The 22485-nt window shown below is 43.6% G+C and overlaps 1 protein-coding gene across 28 annotated transcripts in view; it reads right to left on the reverse strand.

Moving 5' to 3' along the window:
- The window catches only part of dst (dystonin), a 143473-nt gene that overhangs the window by 48792 nt on the left and 72196 nt on the right, over window positions 1-22485 (reverse strand). For 25 of the 28 annotated variants that reach the window (XM_029120388.2, XM_029120385.2, XM_029120382.2 and 22 more), the window contains 16 exons: window positions 17354-17482; window positions 16176-16264; window positions 15917-16025; window positions 8676-15206; window positions 8384-8530; window positions 7977-8192; window positions 7741-7875; window positions 7334-7567; window positions 6587-6739; window positions 6146-6379; window positions 5516-5812; window positions 4677-5225; window positions 4087-4263; window positions 3280-3403; window positions 657-865; window positions 108-425 (listed from right to left, as the gene is read on the reverse strand). In XM_029120388.2, the coding sequence (XP_028976221.2) occupies window positions 108-425; window positions 657-865; window positions 3280-3403; window positions 4087-4263; window positions 4677-5225; window positions 5516-5812; window positions 6146-6379; window positions 6587-6739; window positions 7334-7567; window positions 7741-7875; window positions 7977-8192; window positions 8384-8530; window positions 8676-15206; window positions 15917-16025; window positions 16176-16264; window positions 17354-17482 (9651 nt within the window). The remainder of the gene's footprint in view (window positions 1-107; window positions 426-656; window positions 866-3279; window positions 3404-4086; window positions 4264-4676; window positions 5226-5515; window positions 5813-6145; window positions 6380-6586; window positions 6740-7333; window positions 7568-7740; window positions 7876-7976; window positions 8193-8383; window positions 8531-8675; window positions 15207-15916; window positions 16026-16175; window positions 16265-17353; window positions 17483-22485) is intronic. The other 3 variants (XM_034292579.1, XM_029120367.2, XM_020047222.3) reach the window with 3 other exon arrangements.

Consider the following 22485-nt stretch of genomic DNA (forward strand, 5'->3'; position numbering starts at 1 on the left):
CGAATGAGCAGTGTGTAGTGTGGATATAATTCATTAAATGCGCACATCCTTTTAGGCAGAACGTTCAACAGAAAGCACGTTGAAAGGATGAAACGAGTCACAGCTACCTGCATGAGCAGCGAGAGCTCGTTGACATTTTTCCCGGGCCCGTCTGTTTCAGAGAGGGTCTGTGAGCGTTTCAGCACAAACTGCTGCACCTTTTCAGAGGTCTTCTCAAACTGCTCCACCTTGTCCTTCAGCTGCTCCAGCTGGCCCACCTTCTGCTTGTGCTTGTCCTGGGCCTCAGAGAAGCGCTGCGACAGGGCGTCCATTTTGGACTGCAGCAGAGCGGCCGCGGCGGGGTCAGCTGTCTCCACAAACCTTTTCACCTTGGCCTTCATGGCAGAGATGCTGCCGTGGCGACCCGACATATCCTGCTCCAGAGCCTTAAAGAAAAACACAACGAATGACACGTGCATTTAGATTTTATTTTTTTTTGAATTTTTTAATGAATTTTTTTTGGGGGGGGGCAGCTTCCATCATCGGTAGCGGAGGCTCATTCCAAATCAACAGTTAAGCAAAAGATTCCAGTTTCAGTAAGATAAAGAAACGATGATCTTTTGTCTGTTTGACCGGTAATAACCAGTTACACAGGGGCCAATGTTTACAGTACACACCGCCTCTTTGCTTAGCGCCTGTCCAATGGCCGCAGAATTCAGAGGGACTTGTCCTTTGTCGTTCACACCCTCCTCTACTCCGTCCATCCAGCCCATCATCTCATCCAGTCCGTCCTGGACACTCAGAGAGCGGGTGAGCGTGATCTGAAGCTTCTCATTACGGTCACTCACTGACTTAGACAGGTTGTCATACCTCTCCACAATATCATCTGAAAGCAGGACACAAGGCAATGGGCCAAAGGTTAGCACTACTAAAACCTCTTGTGACTTTGGAGTACTCCCAGAAAAAAATCCTTAATTCATATCTGCCCAGAAAATGAATGAGCTAATAAGCTGTATTTTGCTGTACTGGTAATGTATAGTCCTTTACAGGGATGTTGTGTATAAATGGAGTTCGGAATAACAGGACCTTTCATGGAGAGCAAATCTATGTGTTTGTTTTCCTGTCTTTTGTTTCATTGTTCTGGCCACAGTGAAGTGACGGTAATTTGATCCTGTGGGGGATTCATTAAGGTCAGGTGAATAGTGAGGGGGATCGTAGATCACAGCACTACGTTAACAGGATCTTCTGGCACACGTTGTGTTTGCCATATTTTGTGAGTGCCATATCTGTATACCATGTTTAAGACAATATTTCTGGCCATGTTAATGAATAGACAAACCAGATTCTTTATACCATTGGATTCTTCATTTAAATGAATCCCCAATGTAGATAGTTTCAGTACCAACCTGTGCATCCCTGATTTCTGACTCAGTTAACTGAATGCTCTGCCGAATACGGCCAACACCGAACACATGTCCTTCTAGTGTCTTATAATGAGGGCTCATAGATAGTGAGCGTGGTTTAATGGAGCGCAGACCGTGGGAGATAAAAGATGGACTCTGTAATTGGCACCACGTCATAAACTGTCATAACTGTCTAACATAGTGGATATTAGTCAAATCCGTCATGATATATCTACAGGAACAGGGCGCAAATGTAGCTACTTTAGTTTCGCTACATAAACTTCACCATAAGCTGGTAGTATAGCTCGCATACAGAAATCAAGGCTGTAGTAAAATATGTTTCTCGCTGTAACGTAGAGGCCTGGTGATGATCACATGAACATATTTGGGTTGACGTCTAATACAAGCATCATAATCCAATGCTTACCTCAGCCCTGTGAAATAAATACAGATAGAAAATACAGATAGAAATACAGATCACAGGTCATGCACTTGGAAAAGATGACTATTGTAAATGAACAGCTCTTCCAAATACCACTCAGCCAAGAGCAGTACGATTAAACAAGGTAACAAAGAGGTTCCGTCCAACATACCTGAACCGTTATGCCCCTATGTGTCATGGACAGAACAGAACCATGACTCAGGATCACGACCAGCCAACATATGCAGAGGAAGCCTCTGACAGGAGATTCAGCACATAGACACTTCAGCCATAGTATAGGATGCTGCATTTGACAGGGATCACCACACCCATTAGACCAGCATCATGGCCACCTCGCCCCTTCTGAAACAACAGTACCCGTACCATCCACACGGGAGAAGAGCCAGACCTGGCTCAACAGAGCATAGCACAACCAGGCCCGGCCTGCCTCAGCACAGGACAACCAGGCCCGGCCTGCCTCAGCACAGGACAACCAGACCCGGCCTGCCTCAGCACAGGACAACCAGACCCGGCCCGCCTCAGCACAGGACAACCAGGCCCAGCCTGCCTCAGCACAGGACAACCAGACCCGGCCCGCCTCAGCACAGGACAACCAGACCCGGCCTGCCTCAGCACAGGACAACCAGACCCGGCCTGCCTCAGCACAGGACAACCAGACCCGGCCTGCCTCAGCACAGGACAACCAGACCCGGCCCGCCTCAGCACAGGACAACCAGACCCGGCCCGCCTCAGCACAGGACAACCAGACCCGGCCCGCCTCAGCACAGGACAACCAGACCCGGCCCGCCTCAGCACAGGACAACCAGACCCGGCCCGCCTCAGCACAGGACAACCAGACCCGGCCCGCCTCAGCACAGGACAACCAGACCCGGCCCGCCTCAGCACAGGACAACCAGACCCGGCCCGCCTCAGCACAGGACAACCAGACCCGGCCCGCCTCAGCACAGGACAACCAGACCCGGCCCGCCTCAGCACAGGACAACCAGGCCCGGCCCGCCTCAGCACAGGACAACCAACCCTTTTGGCAAGAGCTTCATCAGGGTGGACTGAGCCCTGACAAGACAGCTCACCCTGTGACTTGAGTCAGATCAGTCTCTGCTCTCACATGGTTGTCCAGGCACTTTGTCAAACACTAAGCTCACTCAACTAATACCTTACCTGTTAGCTTTTATCACAGGATATCACAGGCCTTCCTCTGAATTTTCAAATAAGTGTATGTAATCCAAACACGTTTATGATTGCATGAGTTGCATAAAGAAATTCATTTAAAAACTGCGAAACTATTTTATATAGTGTATACTAAAGTATATCCCACATGAATCCCAAAATGCATCTGGAAAATGAACATCCAAATGACTCCCTGATGAAAAACATAGTTACCCTACATTGGCAGGAGCGATTCATAAACACTTCAATGAATAACACCGGATGAGAATCTAAATGTAGATCACCCACCTACTGTCTCCTGGATCTCATCCTGATTGGTCAACAAGTCCCCCTCGGAGGTGACCAGTGAGTCAGCTGTTTTGCGGAGTGTCTCCACGGTCGTCTGGCGACCAGTGGTCTGACCTTGCAGAGCCTGGCCATAACAAACAAACAGAGGATTATATCACTGACAGTCAGACACGGCACACTGAGCCACATACTGCTGACCACATTCGTTCACAAGCATCGGACCAAAAAGATTATGTAATTCAACCAAATACTGTAATTCCACCACTGTCCAATGCTCAGGGGAAAACTTGTTCTGATTTGTGATATAGGCCGTAAAAGAAATTTTGGGCACCTCTTAGTATACTGCATCTCATATTCCATGAAATGTAACTTCATGACAGGCAATAGGACAATTCTTCATGCTCTCATTCCTCGACATTACATACATAAAGTCACAAGCCAACTGCACTCAATTGAAGTGTACTCCAGGGACAAGGTCTATTTCAGGATAACAGCCACTCTCCGCACAGCCATCCAGTCCAAATCCAATTGTTAACTCCTCAGTCAGCACTCCTTCTCAAAGGCATACATAAGCAAACGTATCCGTGGCATGTGAGCTTTGAATCTGGACCTATAAATAGCAGCGTTGTATTAATGAAAACACTGTATATGGAGAGGTGAGTCGGGACCTGGGTAATGACCAAACCCATTCAGTTCTCAGAGGTGAGAGAGAGGAAACTCTGAATAAGACTGTTCTGTAAACAGCTATTCCTCCACTTAACATTAAAAGTCCTACTGAGTTGGTGACTATATTTAGAGCTGTCATGCCTTGGTGTCTTCCAGCTGTTTCTGTAGGGTTTGCGGATCGGAAGCGATGGCCTCAGACTGTTGTCTCCTGGCCTCCTCCTCTGAGATGTTGAGCCAGTTTAGGAGAGCAGCGGCCGAATCCTCATACTTCTTGTACTTGTCAACCACGTCTTTGAGGTTGTTGCCGAGCTCGTTACACTGAAACATATGAGTTGTTCATTGCCATGTGACAGGACTTCCTAACTTTAAAAGCATGCAGTTTGACAGCCTACTCTCTTCTGTATCTCAACATGTGGTGTAGAGAAGCTGACACAACAATGTACTTTATAATGAAATAGCATATCATCTGAAATGTGTTACACAAAGTCAATATAGTCCTTCAAAATTTGATTTAAAACAGAAATGCTTCCACCTAGTGGCGAAAGCTGGTAAACACATCCCATAACATTTAAACAGCCTAAGACATATGTCTCGTCCAGCGTGCAGTTTAACCTTATGTAGCCCACCTGGTGTACCCAGGGCAGATCAGCGAACAACATGCGTGTGATCAGAAACCTTGCTGAAGACTAGGCATTGGAACAGTAATTTGTGGAAACGTGTACAAACTTTACCTGAGAGTGCAGGGTTTTGTAGCGGCTAGCAGCTGAGTCCAGCTTCTCCTTCACAGCAGCACAGGTACCAGTGGTATCCACCTCCAACTGGGTGTCTCTCCTCCCAGGGTCCATGTGTCCACAGGCCTTCGCCACATCCAGTACCTTCTGCCCTGAGATCGTAATGAACCGCAGGTCCCCTTTGTGGGAGATGACATCCTCAGAGAAACTCTTCTGTCTCTGGAGCTTGTCTGTGAGAACATCCAGAGCCCGAGCAGGGGTCCCCAAGTCCTCCGCTTGGCTCTCAGCCTGCTGCAGCCATCCTTGGAACTCCTCAAAGTCTCCCTGGAACTTCTTCAACTCCTCCTGGACCTGGATCACTTGCTTCATCTGCTGTTCCGCCTGGGTGAGGGACATGTTGTACCGACCCTTCAACTCCTGGATGTCCCTCTGTAGCTTGTCCTTCTCTGCAGGGGACAAGGTGTGGGCCTGGCGGTCCAGCAGGGCTTGGGCTGACTGAGTGGCCATGATCAGGTCCTGCTGCTGGGACAAGATCTCTTGGTGACGAGCCTGGATGTGAGGAGAGTCAATTAAAATTTAAAATGATATATTGTAAAAGTTACATAATACAGAACACTGTCACATTAGAAACTACAGAGCTGGCATTGATCACAGGACAAAATATGGATGTATAAAAACAGAGTGCAAATATTGCATTTAGGCAAAACAACATCGTGTGTGAATATTTCATTTCGAAAAAGAATGAAGGTCAAGACATCCACTATAAAGCAGGATGTGAATCCAACTGAACTGGCAACAAACCATCACGAATCACCACAAGAAAGAATGCGTTGATTCACCTTGATCCTGTCGTACTGCTTGTCCAGGTCTGGTTCAGAAGCCTCGCCTGTCACCTCTCTGCCAGAGTCGTTATCTGTAGTCTGGACAATGTTTCCATTGTTTCCATTCAGGTCATCGTCCTCTGCCAGAATGTTATCAGCCGAAGTATCCGAAGCCAATGGCAGATTCCCGTTCTGTTTGCCCATATGGTCGGTCTGGTCGCCCTCCATCCCTTTCTCAGTCCCCATATTGTTTATCCAGTCCAGCAGACCCTCAATCTTGTTCTTGCTCTCCTCAAGCTGCTCTACAGCAGCAACCTAAACAGATAGGATGTAGTCGGTTAAAAGAAGGGGAAACCTTTGTGAAAAGGTATGTGCTCTGGACTGAATGAGAGCGTCTGGTAAATGATGACACCAAGGTATAAAGGCATGCCATGCTGACAGAGATGTTTGGGATTCAAGCCCTTGCTGTACCAGCAAATATGTACTTGGACAGCTGGACCACTCAATAAAATGGGATGAACTGCCTGTCGTTAAGCGGACAAACTAAAATAATTGTATGCATGTCATTAGTGGATCCATCTTTTCCTGTAAACCAGCAACGGTAGAAAGTTTAATTTTGATACATTTAATAGCATTCTGTTGTACAACCTTCTCAGTCTCCTGTTTGATAGCAGCAGTCACAGACTTCTCCAGAACCTTCTGTGACTCCTCAGCCCGTTGGTTGATGAGTTGGGCCTTGCTCTTGGCATCCTCCAGCTTGCTCTCAATGGCAGCAATCTGATCTGGGGTCAGTTTAGACCGGTTCTCATCCAAGAACTTCTTGGTGCTGCTGATGACCTCGTTCAAGGCGCTGCCATTGGTCAGCACGTCTTTCTGCAAGGCCTGGACATATAACATTCAACACAGAAGACAGACAAAAATTAAGACAGAGGCACAGAACGCACAATAACACAACTCGAAACAAAGCAAATATAATTGTGCACATTACAAATGTGTAGCACATTCCAAATGGGCAACAATAATAGATAATTCTTACATTCTATATCATATTTAGTTGAGTAATTTTGCCGGCAAGCCACTGAACTTTACCTGATGTTCTTGCTGCACCTGCTGGAGATCCCCCACACTCTCAGCAACCTTTACCTGCTGCTCCTGGCCTATGAGACGGTTCTCTGTATTGGTGAGGTTGTCACACAGCTCCTGCAGCTTGTCTGACAACTCCTTCTGCTTCTCCAGCATGCACTGCGCACACCACAGAGCTACGTTATCATACGAAAGACCCCCTCAGAACGCATTGAACTGAACATGCTAATCACACCAGACATTCATCGTCAGTCAGCCCCTTAGGACAATGGCCTGAGTATGCTGTAAACATGCTTAGCCGCGCAACAGGCCGGCTTTCCGGTAAAGAAAGAACAGGGGTCGAGCAGACAAAAGGTTAGTGCTGAAGGTTGGTGGGGCGAAAAACATTTCGTAACTCAAGATGCTTTTTGAGTTTGGCCTCTGAAGCTTAGAGTTCAAAGGTGTCTTGCAGCCTGTGAAACGTGAACAGGACCTTGAGAAAGGTTAGTGTTAAGAAGTGGTCAAGCAATGTTCTATTTGTTGTTTTAAAAAAATGCAATTGACAAATAATGATTAACAGTCATAAATCTGACTTACTACATTATAATGTTTGATCTATTCCCAAATATTGTTTATGTAGCCATTACACACAGACATATTTAATAGTCATGCTCACTTTACGAAAACGAATCTGTTTGTATAGTTTTCACAACAAAGCGCAATGCACTCTTTCTGAGGTACAATGGCACACAGCCCAGTCATCTGGGTCCAAACCTTCTGTTGACACTCCTCCTCTCTGATCGCTAGGTGGCGTTCCAGGGTGTGTCTCTGGTTGGCCAACTTCTCCTTCTGCTCCTTAAATGTCCTCTGGGTGGCGGTGAGAGACTTGAGAAGTTGGCTGCTCTGAGCTGGACTGAGGAACTGGGCGTGTTCTGAGATAAAGAGCTGGATATCAAATGCAGTGTCCTCCAGTTTTCTATAGCTCCCTGACAGACTAGAGTCCATGTCCTAGAAAAACAGACAGAAGTTGTCATGGTTTCTATGAATCAACACAACTCATGAAAAACGTAACGCATATATGCAATGAGTATTATAGGTCCGGTTTCATGGACACAGAATAAGCATAGTGCTTGACTACACTTGGCAAAATAAGGAACATGGATAGAAAGGTGTGACAATGCCTTATTGTTCTGGATCATGTCTTTCACTGTGTCCACATCATATGTGTTCAGGTCTAGTTTGCAGGCCATCTCATGAACACAGCCTAGTCGTTCAAGGTTACTGAGGAGTTTGTGGTATGTTGACTCCAAATTGGCCTGAAAACAAAGGTTCATACAATGGAAATGTATTCACTTTGTGTTTATTGCAGTAAGTTACATTCTTTCTCATATTACAACAATAAGAAACAAACACTGACCTTTCCTTTGTTAATGGCCTGCGTTAGAAGACAGTTCCTTTCTGCAGACATTTGACAAACATCTGCAAACGCTGGCTGCAGTATTTGAAAGGCTGAAGCCAGATCTTGGTGGATATGCGTGGGAACGAGGCCCACAGCAGACTTTAACAGCTGCTTGGCTATGTCCAGATCTCTGGTTAAAAAGCTAGCCAGTGCAGAAAGATGTGCTTCCATAGACTACAAACAAAGTGAGTTTAGTCAGAAAACAGGAAAGTGGCTATAAAAAAGACAGTGAATATTGAGAAAGATGCTCATGCAAGGACAGTGATCTCATACAGAAATAGAGAACGTGTCTTGAAAGTACTTTCAGGGATGCACAGTTATTCCAAGCATTTGTGTAGCTAGGTTAAGGGTATGCATTAACACACCTGAGATTCCTCAAGTTGACAGTGTAATTCCTCCATACTGTTACTGATATTGCCCTGTTGAAATGACAGGTTGTTCTTGATCTCCTCTAGAACATCGGCATGGTCCTGGAGTCGGCCCACACACTCCAGAAAATCCTGGGTGGAGTACTGGTGAATATATATAACATAATAACAATAATGTAATACTTGTGTATGAGTTGTAATAACAATAAGTAATACTTGTGTATGAGTTGTAATAACAATAAGTAATACTTGTTCAAGACCATTAGAGATTTTAGAACATTAAACGTACCCTGACCTTAGAACTTTGACTTTGAATTGCTTCAGAATCATCTTTGTCTGAACTGGATTGAGCCTCGGTAGATTGGCATAGGTCAGGACTTCCCATGGGATCTACAACAACACCTTCAGCCTCGTCTGATGAACCCTCTTCCTGGATGATCTCTAGGTTTTGTGGCCTTTCTTCATGAGAAGCACCCCCCAAAAAACTGCTCAAGGTTCCTATCACATCTTCAAGCATGGCGGGGTCTTGACTTGAAGATACACTTTTAAGAATCTGCAGAAGCTGAGACTGAATCTGGGACACATGACATGACAGTGTTTCTTTAATGGCCGATTTCCCTTCTTCGGGACTAGTTTTACCTGAACACAGAGACTCTTGCTTCAACAGATCCCTGAGGAGATCCGGGCTACTACTCTTCATTACCCCGCAAGCTGCATCTGTCTCTTCCGAATCACCACAAACCCCTCCGTGGGACTGTGAATTGTCCTGTATCATGTTGATGATATCCTCCACTGCTTTGGTCTCAGCCTTTTCCAAGTCACTGACATCGGCCCCCTCCACCCTCATTCTCACCAACTCACCTAAACCAGACCTGAGAGCACTATATATGTTCAGCACTGGAGGTGGGACATTATCAGTTGTCATGGAGGAAGAGGCGGGAGGAACTCGATCAGTCATTAGATGGGTGTGATTCTCAACAGCACCACAGTGTTTCATCCTATTTCCATCATGTACTCGATCTGATCCTGAGCCAGGCTCTTCCGTTTTTACATGATGCCCTGAGGTCAGTTCTGATGTTGAGGGTGTACTGGAGGAGGATTCTAGGTGAATGTTTGCAGCCATTGGCTGGGGATGAGTCTCAACAACACATTTATATTGTTCAACATTTGATATTACACTTGGCTCTGTGGACTGTAATGGAGGCGGTGGGGTAGTGTCAGAGGCTGTTGAACTTGTATCAGGAAACTTCTCAGACAGACATGTTGGTTCTTTCTGTGAAGTCTTGGACACAGTGGGTAAATCAGCTGGATCAGTAATGTGTGAGAAACTGCCATCAGATGACTTGTCTCGTCTCCCAGAAGAGATAGTGTCAATAGCTTTAGCTTCCTGTTCAGTACCTCCATTTGACTGATGTTTGTCACTCAGTGTCAGATGGGGGGAGATTTGGCTTATTATCTCATTAGTGGGCAATTGACCACCTAAATCACAACTGTCATTATTGTCACTGCGGGTTTCTAAACTCTGTACATTGGACACAACAGCTAAATCAGAGGGTTTCAAAAATTGCACAGAAGTATTTTTCTGACCTGGGGACTTGTATGAGGACTCAATATCTTCACCAATGTCCCCATCTGACCTCACCACAGGTTGCAGAGTAGAGGCGCACAACAACAAAACTCCATCACCGCTTGTTGCAGGTTTGTCAACATGAACGGCCACACCTCTGGACACTGGGCCTGTCTCATCGGCAGACAATCCTCTGGACACTGGGCCTGTCTCATCGGCAGACAAACCTCTGGACACTGGGCCTGTCACATCGGCAGACAATCCTCTGGACACTGGGCCTGTCTCATCGGCAGACAAACCTCTGGACACTGGGCCTGTCTCATCGGCAGACAATCCTCTGGACACTGGGCCTGTCTCATCGGCAGACAAACCTCTGGACACTGGGCCTGTCTCATCGGCAGACAATCCTCTGGACACTGGGCCTGTCTCATCGGCAGACAATCCTCTGGACACTGGGCCTGTCTCATCGGCAGACAATCCTCTGGACACTGGGCCTGTCTCATCGGCAGACAATCCTCTGGACACTGGGCCTGTCTCATCGGCAGACAAACCCCTCGCTGACGACCCATCCTTTCCCTGGTCTGACCCACTGACTAACCAGCTGGCTGATGGTTCAACGGCATTCAACTCGTTCTCCGTTCTCCTTCCGTCAGATAACCAGCAGGACACGCCAGAGACACCCTGAACCGGACTGACAGTCTGGTGCCCCGCTGTGTGCTGGTGCCCCTCTCCCACCTGCCCATCACCCAGAGTGAAGCTGACAGCCGCACAGGACAGATTGGTCTTGTTACAGTCTCCACCTGTCTGTCTCGCTTCCACAGCCAGGTCTCTAGGTTCTCCACTGGGTCCACCGCCGCTCATGGTGGGGGTTTCCCATCTCTTTGACGACACAGCATTTTGGATGGCATTTGTAAACCCAGGGACTATGTCTGACAGTGGATTGGTGGGGGTCTGTGAGGAACCATCTTTCCTGAAGAAAGGTGTTGTATCAGGTTGGTGAGTGCCCCGCCCCTCTGTTAACTGATTTGGCAGGATACGTGTTATCATCTGTCTATGTACTGGCCCATTACTAATGGTGAACGAATGAAGTACAGATTTCTTGGAATCACAGATTAGTTCTCGGTTGCCCTCCATTCCTAGATCTTCCTCTGCGCATCTTATCCGATTCTCTTTTTCCCGATTAACGTCCTCATCGGGCGCATGAAGAACCAAAACCGCTAACTTCTTGTCTGTCTGATGCGAATCCATATTCTCAGCCTCAGCATTGTCTATGAGGTCCAGACAGGCATAGGAAATGCTGTGTGTAGAACTTCGATCAGGGTCAATTATTGCTTTGTGGACTTGGTCTGAGTGTAGGATCTTATCAGCCAAATCACCATCAATCATCCCTGAATCTAATGCTTCACTTACACTAACAGTGCATCCAGACTTCGAGTCACATACACCACCTAACAGGCTCTGCTGTTCCATGATCTGGAGGGCTACCTGGGAGGATATGGAGCCTTCAGACACAGCTTCTTTCAGAGTTTCCATTGTGCTTCTCCTATCCCCCAATACATCTCCCTTGTGCAGCTGCAATGCCAGCACCTCTAACACAGTCTCCTCATCCACAAGCCCTTTATCAAGAGCTGCATCAAGATTGTAGCGTTTCCCAGAGATGATATCCAAAATGCCCCCCTCCTCTACTTGGGCTCTGAGAAGGTGAATCGCAAAGCCTCTCTCTGCTTCATTATCCCATGCTACTTCTTCAGCATACGGAAACTCTGTGGTTGTGTCAAGGGTGTCTTTCAATAAAGTGGTCAATGTAGAAGAATCAAAGTCCGTTTGCTTCTCTGTTTCACAGCCACATGTTTCTTGTGGGGAAGATTGTGCACCTGAGGAAAAACTCACATCAATGTCCTTCAGTGGGTACAATGTAGAATCTTGAACCTCTAAATCTTCATTGAAACTTTCTTGATTATCTGAAGCAATGTCTGTTTCTGAATCAATTTTAAATTGCACTGGGCTTGTGCATATTGTGTCCCTTTTGTCAGTCAAAACACATACGTTGGAGGCGGGATGGCTGGTACTGTGATCTGAGTCGATACATGTAGAAAGCCTGTCTGCCAAACCTTGTGCAAACTCCCTTCTCTTAAGTTGCACATTATTTTCAGAGGAAGAACCTTCATTAAGTCCTGGCATTCTTATGGAATCCTGTGCGGCGGGTTGACTTGACACTTCGACATTCCCCAAGAACAACTTTGGTGTGGCTGAGCTTTCCAAAACGGTTTGTGTGCCTGACCCTTCATTGATAGTGAAAGTCTCTTTTATTTGATTGTCTAAAGCTGGGGGTTTTAGATCAAATACAAATGGAGCTGTTTTATTAGTAGTCTTATGATAGATGCTATCAGGATGTCTGGTATAAATACTTTCACTAGACACATTCTCTGGGACGTCCAAGGGGAGGCTCATGACTGTGTCATTTACAGAGCACGGTCCAGGACGAGATTCTCTATTCAAAATAGCTGGTGTAGCTGAACCTCCATTAAGGATAAATATCTCATTTGGCTTACCTGAAGCTATATGTGAGGTTTCTACATCAATTTTAACGGGCACTTGACTTGTGTTGTGTGTCGTCTTATTTTCATCTCTCAAAACGCTGGCTTCAGATTCAGGTGGTTTGTTGGTCTTTTTAGAATCAACTGAACAGGATTTAGGAAAAACCAAACTTTCCAAATTGGTTTCTATTGCTATTTCAGAGGCTGCCAAATTAATGTCATTTAGTGCTGGGCTTGCACTGATATTCTTACAAGAGCTAAAACAAGATTCCTCTGTAAGGCCTTGTGCCGTCACACTATTAGAATCCTCAGCACATGGTGACAAGCTCATGTCTGTGTCATTCACTAAGCATAATATAGAAGGTCCTGAGCATTCTAAGATTCTTGGCGTGACTGCAACTCCACTGACCATCTCTGTTTGTAGATTATCTTGAGGTATTCCTTTATCAATTTCAAACAATGTCCTTGTGCCGAAACGGTTCTTTTGATAGAGATTTTGATAGAGATCATGGTCTTCAGAATGAACAGCCACAGATGCTTCCTCTGTGACTCCTAGTGCTATTATTTTATTTTTTTGGCAATTCAATGAGGATGAAATATGAGTGGTTGAGATTTCCGACATGGCCTGTGTGTCTGTTTCTTCTTTTGGTGGATTATTTAAAGCTACATCTTTGGTTTCTAAACATATTTGAAAAGGTGATGAGCTCGGATTCTTTTGATAAATGCCGTCAGAATCGTGCTGCCTGGTATTCTCATCAGAGCAAGATAACTCCTCTGTGAAATCATGTGCTTGGATCCCCTTGCAATCCTGTGCACCAAAGGGCAAACCTATATCTGGGATATTCAATAAGCATGGTTTGGGGGGAGTCAGTGTCGCTGAACTTCCAATACAATCATATTTTTGTTGATTACCTGAGGTTTCAATAGTTATGGGATTTTCACAGATTGTGTTATTTTCATTGATGTTTATTTCAGGATCTGGACGCATGCTATTTGTTCCAAAGTCAATAGCTGCAGCCAACTCTGTTCCATCTTGATGTAGCACCTTAACCAGATTATCAGAAAAGGTTTTACTGTCGGACTGATTATATTCTGACTCATCCCTGAAGAAATTGGAAGCATTGTGGTCCATCATTGTTTTATCTGTTTCCTCATGTATGTGCAAAGATCCATAATTCACAGTTTCAATTTCAAATGAAATGTTTGAATCTTCTGACATATCTTCTTTCAAAGAAGAATTCCCAAAAATGGCACTACTTAGTCCAGTGTTTGGTCTTTTGTTTTCAGATGTCTTTACTGAAATATCAACTAAATGTTCTGCCATTTTGGTCAACTGTCCATCTAAAATTAAAAGCCTTTGTCCAGAATTTCTATCCATGTAACTATTCATCATGAGGTATGAGATGAATAACTGTTTTGCCTCAATAGGAGATGGTTTCTTTACGTTCTCTTCATCAATCTTAGTATGATCTGTTGGGCGATGCAACCCTCCAATCTGAATCTCCCTCAACATCAACCAGCTTGAAAAGCTTTCCATGAGCTCATCAACATCAGGAAAAACATCAGGTATTTCAATGGTTTTCAATACCTCTGCTGTATGTGTATCAATAAAACCCTTTTGAGTAGCAGAGACAATATCCACTACCTCGGAGTCTTCTGGTATGTAAAGGGCGGCTATCTTCTGTCTGTTGATGAGCAGTTTGAATGCGAACTGGTCATTGATGATTTCATGCAGCAGAGAAGTTGACACTGTCAAGATTTCACCCGAACCAGGCCATAAAAGTCCCATTAACCCCTGTTTCTCTAGCACCAAAAGTGCACTTCTACAGCTAATCAAACCACACTGAACTGCCTCTTCCACCGTAAGTCGTCTTCCATTCTGAGGGTCCACAATGCCTCCATATTGGGCTTGCTGGCTAAGTATCCCACTGGCAGTGTCTTCATCGATCAAGTCCTCTGACAGGGCATCCTCTACAGTGAGCTTGCGGCCTGTTTTGGGGTCGACAATACCTCCTGCAAAGAGCTGAGCCCCCAGCAGCCTCAGTGTAGTCTCTCTGTCAATCAACCCCTCATGAGCTGCCCTAAGTACATTCATCTCCCTTCCAGGTGTCAGCTCTAAGCTTCCATTGTGGCTTTTCGTTACCGGCACCAGTCTTAGTCCAGTCTCTCTATCAACCACACTCCTCTGAACCATCTGGGCAAGTGAGACCTTCTCTGCAGTGCTGGGGTTTATCAGGACTTTCTGTGTGTTCTGTCTCTCCACGAGCTTGATGTACAGAGGGGAAGGAATCAGACCGGACTGAAAGGCCCTGTCCAGGGAAAGCACATCCCCAGTGTGGGACACCCTCAACCCCCCGGTGGCCAGTTGAATCTCTAGAACCTTGATGGCCAGGCGCTCAGGGATTGCCCCGACTCTAACCGCTGCCATGACAGGGAGAGGCTCTGAGGAGAACAACGGGCTCAGGAGGCACTCATTGGCTTCGTGAAGCTCTCTGAGTTGCTTCCAGGTGGCCTCGTCAATGAGATTGTGTTGGAGCGCATCATCCAACCCGAGGCACATCCTTAGCTGAGGCAGAACGAGGCCAGAGGTAATGAGCTGAGCCTCCAGAAGACACAGCCCGGTAATATGGTCAATCAGGCCGCTCTGCACAGAACTAAACACAGAGTGGACCTCTGCACTTCCCACTTCCAAAACGCCTGCAACTGTCTTAAACTCCTGTAAAAAATAAAAAAGTATTATAGGTTACAAATGAAAATAAAACATAAGAAGAAAACATATTGTCGTTTACATTGGAAAATATAATGATAAAATATCTAATAATAAATAATAATAATCATCATACTGCATTCTAAAGCACAGTGAAAGATGTACTCACCCATTAGATGAGCATGTGATTGTTAACAGTTCATATGCAACAGTGCAAAGCTGTGTCAGTCTGATTCAACAGCAAGAAGAAGTGGACACACTAAAAGCTGGCATGCAATCTGTGAACAGAATATTCAGCATCTTGCAAAACAAGAATGCAGGTTAGGTACAACAAAGAGGCTGTTATATATGGTCGCTGGTGACCACCTGTAAGAAAGAAAAGGAGATCCCAAAGCTTGGTTTCCATCACGGCTTTAAAAAAGTCTGAATGAGGATGCATGACATGAAACACTCATGCTCCTAGACCTAGAAGCATGTTTACAGCATACCCAGTTTCATTGGTTTTGGCAGGGGTGGGGGGGCGACTTTCCCCACTCTCAAGAAATATACCTTTCCTTGTTCAAAAGTTAATAGTGGTTTAAAGAGGACAATGAATGTGACCCAAACACCATGCTAGAGATCAAATAGGATATAAGGTTAGTCATGCAGTTGAACAGTCATTCATCTCAGTCACACCAATAATTCGTATACAGTGCTTCAGAGGCAGTCCAGTAGCTAACCTGGTCAGCAGAGGGTGTCTGTTCCGCACAGTGTTGGGAGAGCTCACTGTAGGCCTGTTGGAGGGATTTCAGCTGTTCTTTGGCCTCATGCTTCTCCTCCTCAGTCATTCTGCAAGGCATCAGAGGCATTTTAGTTTTGATCATCATATCATGAAGTCATTGAAGAACTGTCAAATATTGCATGATTAAATGTAAACAGCGGCATGAGCCAATGTAAGCCCCTAACAAGTCACAAATATGCAGTGATAATTCAACTCACTTATCACTATGTTTAGTTAGAAGCAGCTGTGTTGTCCTCAGGGCTTCTGCAATTTGCTCTTTCTTTGTTACCATTTCTTCTATTGAAACCTGAAATAAAGTTATACCTTTAAAAAAGCTAACATATTTTTTGTCTAATCACTTGATATGTCACACTGTGGAATAATATTAATCAATAATCAACACTGGATTTTCCTAAAACGTATTTAAGTGGGTTTTGTGCTGTATATTTAATTGAGATATTCAGTTTCTAATAGTACTTTGTTGGATTTGCATTATTTTTTTATTCTGTCCTTATACTTAAAATAACTAGCGCCAGATGTTTTTCCTGACTTAATGTACCTGACCAGCAAAAACTCACAGGAAGTTCGTTTTTTAAATACCTTATGAAATAATTTATTAGCGATACTAAGCATCCACAATGTAATGCCTTTAATATGAAGCACATTCATTTATTCTACGAATAAACATTACTCCATAATCTATACAAAAAAAGCCTGAACAGTGTAAAGGAGATTTTATAAAATACAAGGAGTAGTTGCTGCTTGTAATCATGTTATATTTAAATACATATGAATATATATAGAGATAGACCATATACTACACCATATACCACTCAGTTATCAATGCAATTATAACAGTATTTCTGGTCATACCCAAGGTATACTGTCTCAAATATCTGAGGTTTTCAGTCAATTCAGTGTTCGAAACCCCCAAGTTTACAACACTGGAATGCTTGTGCAACTGCCATTATTGGTTTTATAATGACTTATGGGTGTGATTACAAAAGCCCAGAGGGCAACAAGGAAGGTGTAATGGTTCAAACTTGGAGCACATACTTTTCTGCTCATTGTCAGATTTCAAAAATGAATTTCAATTGAAGTTGGCAATTTGTAATAGGGTAAGAAAATATATAAGAGAGTTTTAAAATAATACTTGTCTTTATTAGAACCTTTACCAAACAGTGACAGTGAAAGGTTGGGTGATTCTTTATTTCATATTGCTGATATTAAGCATGATCATCAGTACATCATTTGCTACTGTTTTTAAGTAGGAAATGGCTAAAGACATGCATGGTTATAGACAGAATTGTGAGCAGAATGATATACTATATGCAATGGGTACAAAAATGGGTTGAAACCGTAAAATAATAAATGAATGTTTGCACTCAGTATTTACCTGGGGCTTACTAGAGGTGTCTGTGGTGGCTTTACCGTCTTTGCTTTGGCCCGGTTTCACACTGGAAATCCAACCCAATAACTGGCTTACTTTATCACCATGTTTTTTTTTCTCCTCATCAACACATCTCTAGGATTTGAGGAAAGAATTTTTAAAAATAAAAGCTGTAAGGGTCAGAGTTGGTCATGTTTGAACATGTGGAAATGTGGTTATGCAGAACATTGTGTAGAACAAAAAAACCTCAAGGGAGACTCCCAGCCATATTTCAATAACACATATCAAGGTTTGATTGATGACATTTATAATGTATTTTCTTTACAGTTGAGAAGAAAAACATGTCATTGTCTGATTGATGTGGAATAGGTTTCAAATACATTTATATAAAAAACACATTTAAACATAAAAAAACCAAACAATTTCATCACTTAACACATGATGCCAAGATTTGTAATTCATCCATGATTTAATAAAATATATTTTTTATATAACTCAATGTAATAATTTCTATCACTCCATGTCAAAGAACTGTTTCATATTTATTTATTAAAAGACAGAAATACATATTTTTATTAATTTGGGTGAAAGAACATGATTGAATTAGACTATGCTTGTTTCACCAGATATTCAACTTCTCCTATTTACAAGCCATGGAGAACCAAATATAGTTAATTCAAATGTGGCGATAGGTCCAAATATATTGGAAAGAAGACTTAGCCCCAACACCAAGAGCCTTTGTCGCCTCCAGTAGCCTAAGCCCAGTGTGACAGTCATAGACACTCTTCTCAAGTGCATCCATGAAAGAGATTTTCCTCCTAGTCTTTGGGCAAGTGAGGCTTTTGGGATGAGACTTCACATCTTTTAGGAATGAGGCGGTGGCTTTGTCAACCAGGCAAATTTGAACAGCTTCGTCGAGTGAGATTCTATCACGTGTTTCTGGGTTGATGAGTCCACCAGTCAGGAGCTGGAATTCCATGCATCTAAGGCCAACATCTCTAGGGAACATGTTCTCCTGAATAGCCTGAGCTACACTTAAGTTCTTTCCTGTCTGGGGATGGATGATGCCATAGTAAGTTTGCTCGCACTGTTGAAGTTGGCGGGCAAACGTTTCATCCAAGAGACCTCTACGAAGAGCTTCGGTGACTAGGACTTTCTCCCCAGAAGCAGGGTCACAAAAGCCCCCAGTGCAAGCCTGGGCCTCCAGAAGTCTCAACGCAGTTAGTCTATCAATAAGGCCCTGCTGAAGTCCCTGGAGAATGGTGACCCTCCTCTTTTGAGTGACATCCCACAAACCAGCCACTGGGCTGTTAACATCCTGAACAACGACCATCTTTGAAAGGATGATATCTGCCAGCTCATAGATGCTAATGAGCCCACTCCGATAGTTCACCAGTTCTGTTATTTCAAGGAACTTCGAATCTAAGGCATTTTCAATGCAAAGCTGACGTGCACTTTTGACATCTGTGATTATATGTACAGGACTTCCATTGATATCAACAGTGGACTTTTCTTGCCATTCACTGTCCTGCTGAGAGAGAAACAGGTACGTCCACTTGTCAATGCGGTTATCCTTATAGGCTTGGTATGTGGACATCTCGACACCAAGAGCACTGTTGATGACGGATACTCTGTGAGAACTGGAGAAGGAGAAACTGGAGAGATTCTTCTCGCCAGATGGCAGGAGATAGACACCACCATCTGTGTCGTACAGACAAGTTTTCAGAAGTTCACAGTAATAAGCCTTCTGTCCTGAATCTGGGTTGTGGAAGCCTCTTGGGCTGCTGACTGGGTCGTAAAGGCTCTGTAGGGTAGCTTTGTTCAAGAGACCCTGATCAATAGCCACATTGAGGGGCACCCTAACACCGAGTAATGGATGAAATAATCCTCCAGTGGCTATCTGGGCCTCAATGATCTTCTTTCCTTTATGCCTGTCGAGAATCCTTTCCTCCATGGCCTGAAACGCAGACAGTATTTTACTGCCGTAAACATAGCCAGTGGCTGCTTTTTCGGCATCCATTAATTTGTCCTTCAGATCCAACCCAACAACGCCCCTCTCCAGGGCAGCTTGAACCGAGAGGGTTTTTCCAGTTGACAGATCTATAACACAGCCAGTTGCAGCCTGAGCCTCCATGTACTCAATGGCATATGTTTTAGCTAAATGGCCTTTCTCAGCAGCCTCCAAGAAAGATATCTTTTTTTTACTTGACTCCAGGTAGATGCCAGCTATAGCAGTGGGTTTGCTGATGAACTGAGCAAGAGATGCTTGGACCTCTTCTAATGTGACTAGGCCAGTTTCTAACTTCTGCAAGATTTCTTTATCTAAAAGCTTGGTTTTAATCAACTTCCTGATACTGACACTGCCTCTGAATCCTTGAAGCTTTGGGGAAAATCGAAGGGAAGTTGTCTCGTTCTGCTTCAAACAACAATCTTCAGACTTAGATACAATTTTAGAATGAGATACATCAGGTGACACATCTTTTTGGATGTTATGTGAGGTTGGGGGGCTTGATACAACAGTTGGACTTTTCCCTGACTGACTCTCTAGAGACACTAACTTTTTTGTTATTGCCATCACTTCCATTGTTCTACTCTGGTTCTTGGCATTCAAATTATGTTGTTGTTGCACTGTTGTATTCTGGACAAGGGAATCATCAGTTTTTGTCCCTGTTGGATCTTGTGAACTGCGTTGATTGATCACTAGTTCCATTTTGTCTCGTTTCACTCTTTGCAGTTCTTCTAGGACTTTGTCCTTCTCTGTTGTGGCCATCTGTTGGCATAAGATGAATAATAATTAGATTTGTTCAAAAATACCTTGAGGTAATATTCGATTCTCATTAAGCGTGAGATATGCTAACTACAAATGAAATATTATTTATGTCAAATCAATATTTGTCTACATTTAGAATTACCTTTCTACAAACATCATGCATTTTTACATCAATGTAAAATAACATTATATGATATTCAAAGATATATACCTCTGAGGACATTTTCATTTTGGTAAGCTCCTCCTCCAGGTTGCATTTTGCCTCTTCATATGATGACACTATTTTCTGTGTTAACAAAAGCTCGGTCTTCAGTTTGGTAACTTCATTGTCTTTGTCACACGTATGATTGGTTTGATATTTGGTCTCTACTTCCTTTGCAGTCCTTTGTTCAGTCTTAATCATGAATTCTAGCTTTAAGACCTTTTCCTGAAGAACTTGCACCTCCTTGGCATAAAGAACAACCTGTTCATTGAGGCATCTTGCATCCTTTTCTTTTATTTCCACTTTTTGCTCACTGTCCTTCAACATTTGTTTCAGCTTTGTAACCTCTTTTGAGTTTAGCTTATGGATATTTTTCAGCTGAATTATGCTGGAGTTCATTAGATTTTTCTCTGTTTCCAATTGAGCAATTTGAGATTTAGCTTTAAGCAGGTCATGGCTGACAGTGGTTTTCTCATTTTGCACTCGTTCCATTTTAATACGAAGCTCATCTAATTGCTGTTGAGATTCCCGCTTTAGTTTCAAAGTGATCTCATTCAATGTTTTGGTTTGATTTGTAATCTCCACTTCCTTTACAGTCCTATTGGCAGTCTCAATTCCAACTTCCAGATTCAAAACCTTTTCCTGAAGACCTTTGATCTCTTTGGTATAGGATACAACTTTCTCATTCAGAGATCTTGCCTCTTTTTCTTTCATTACTAGTTTTTGCTCACTGTCTGTCAACATTTGTTTAAGCTTTGTGACCTCTTTTGAGTTTAGCTTGTTGGTGTTTTCCAGCTGCGTAACGTTAGATTTAAGTAGCATTTTCTCACTCTCAAATTTCGCAATTTGAGATTTTGCTTTAAGCAGGTCATGGCTAAGGGTGTTTTTCACATCTTGTACTTGCTGCATTTTAACACGAAGCTCATCTATTTGCTGGAGAGCTTCCTGCTTTAATTTCAAAGTGCTCTCATTGAATGTTTTTAACTGTTCAATTTCTTGTTGGAAATACTTGGTGTTATTCTCTGCTAATTCTGCACTGTGTGAATGCTTTCTGGATTTCTGCTCCATTTCCAGTTTGATGTGAGATTTTTGTAATGTGAGCTTCTGACTCATCTCAGCCTGCACTAATTGCAACTGTCTCTCATATCCCTGCTTCTGCAGTTCAAGTTTGCTTTTCAAGTCCTCCAGCATCTGCTTACAGTTTTCAAGTTGTTCTTCCAACTTCTGGGACCTTAACTGCAAGGTTGAACTTTCGTTTTGTTTTTGTTTGACCTCTTGTTGGGCTTGTTCAAGCTTTCCCTTTAGCATGGTGATATCAGATGACAGTGAAAGAGTTTTTTCTTGTGCTGCTCTTTTGTCCCGCTGAAGGACAGTGATTTCCTGTTTGAAAACTAATGAGGATTTGTCTGTGGTGTCAGTGATTTCTTTTATTGTTAACCTACTCTTCTGAAGATCTGCCTCTAACTCTTTGACTTTAGACTGGCTAATTGTCACTTCCTGGGTAACTTTATTTAATTCATCTTTAGTTCTTCTCAAGACAGAACTCATCTCCTCAAGTTCGGATTTCAAGTTAACCAGTTTTTGGTCAGCCATGGTCTTGTCCCTTTGAAGGACAGTAATTTCTTGCTTCATATTTGCTGTTATTTTTTCAGAACTTCCCGTCATTCCTTTCATATTCTGCTTGCATTGCAAAAGTTCCCCCTCCAATGCTTTTACTTTAGCCAGATACCTCTGGCCTTCATTTGACTCCTTCTGCAGTTCCGCCATTGCTTTCTTCAGTGTGACATTCAGATCATTCACTTCATCGTTTTTCTCCTGGAGTTTCTTATTGGCTAAAGTCCTCTCAGTGCCAACAGAGCTAAGCTCAGACTTTAGATTCCTGATTTCCTTTTCATAGTTGGTGAGGTTCAAACTGAGAGTTTTGTTTTTCTGAAGGAGTTCAGAAGACTTTTTAACCTCTTCATTGTAATCCCTCAGTTTGATCTGAAGCTCGTGTGACATCTGGGATTTCTTCAACAGCTCCTCCTCAATGATTTTCACCTGAGATTTGGTGCCATCCACCTGAGACTTATATATGTTGATTTGCTGATCTTTACTTCCTATTTCCATGGTGGCCTTGTCCAGTTCAGCTTTTGTCTTCTTCACATTGACTTCCATCTCCATGTT

The sequence above is a fragment of the Esox lucius genome, chromosome 6, assembly GCF_011004845.1.
Source record: "Esox lucius isolate fEsoLuc1 chromosome 6, fEsoLuc1.pri, whole genome shotgun sequence".
NCBI lineage: Eukaryota > Metazoa > Chordata > Actinopteri > Esociformes > Esocidae > Esox > Esox lucius.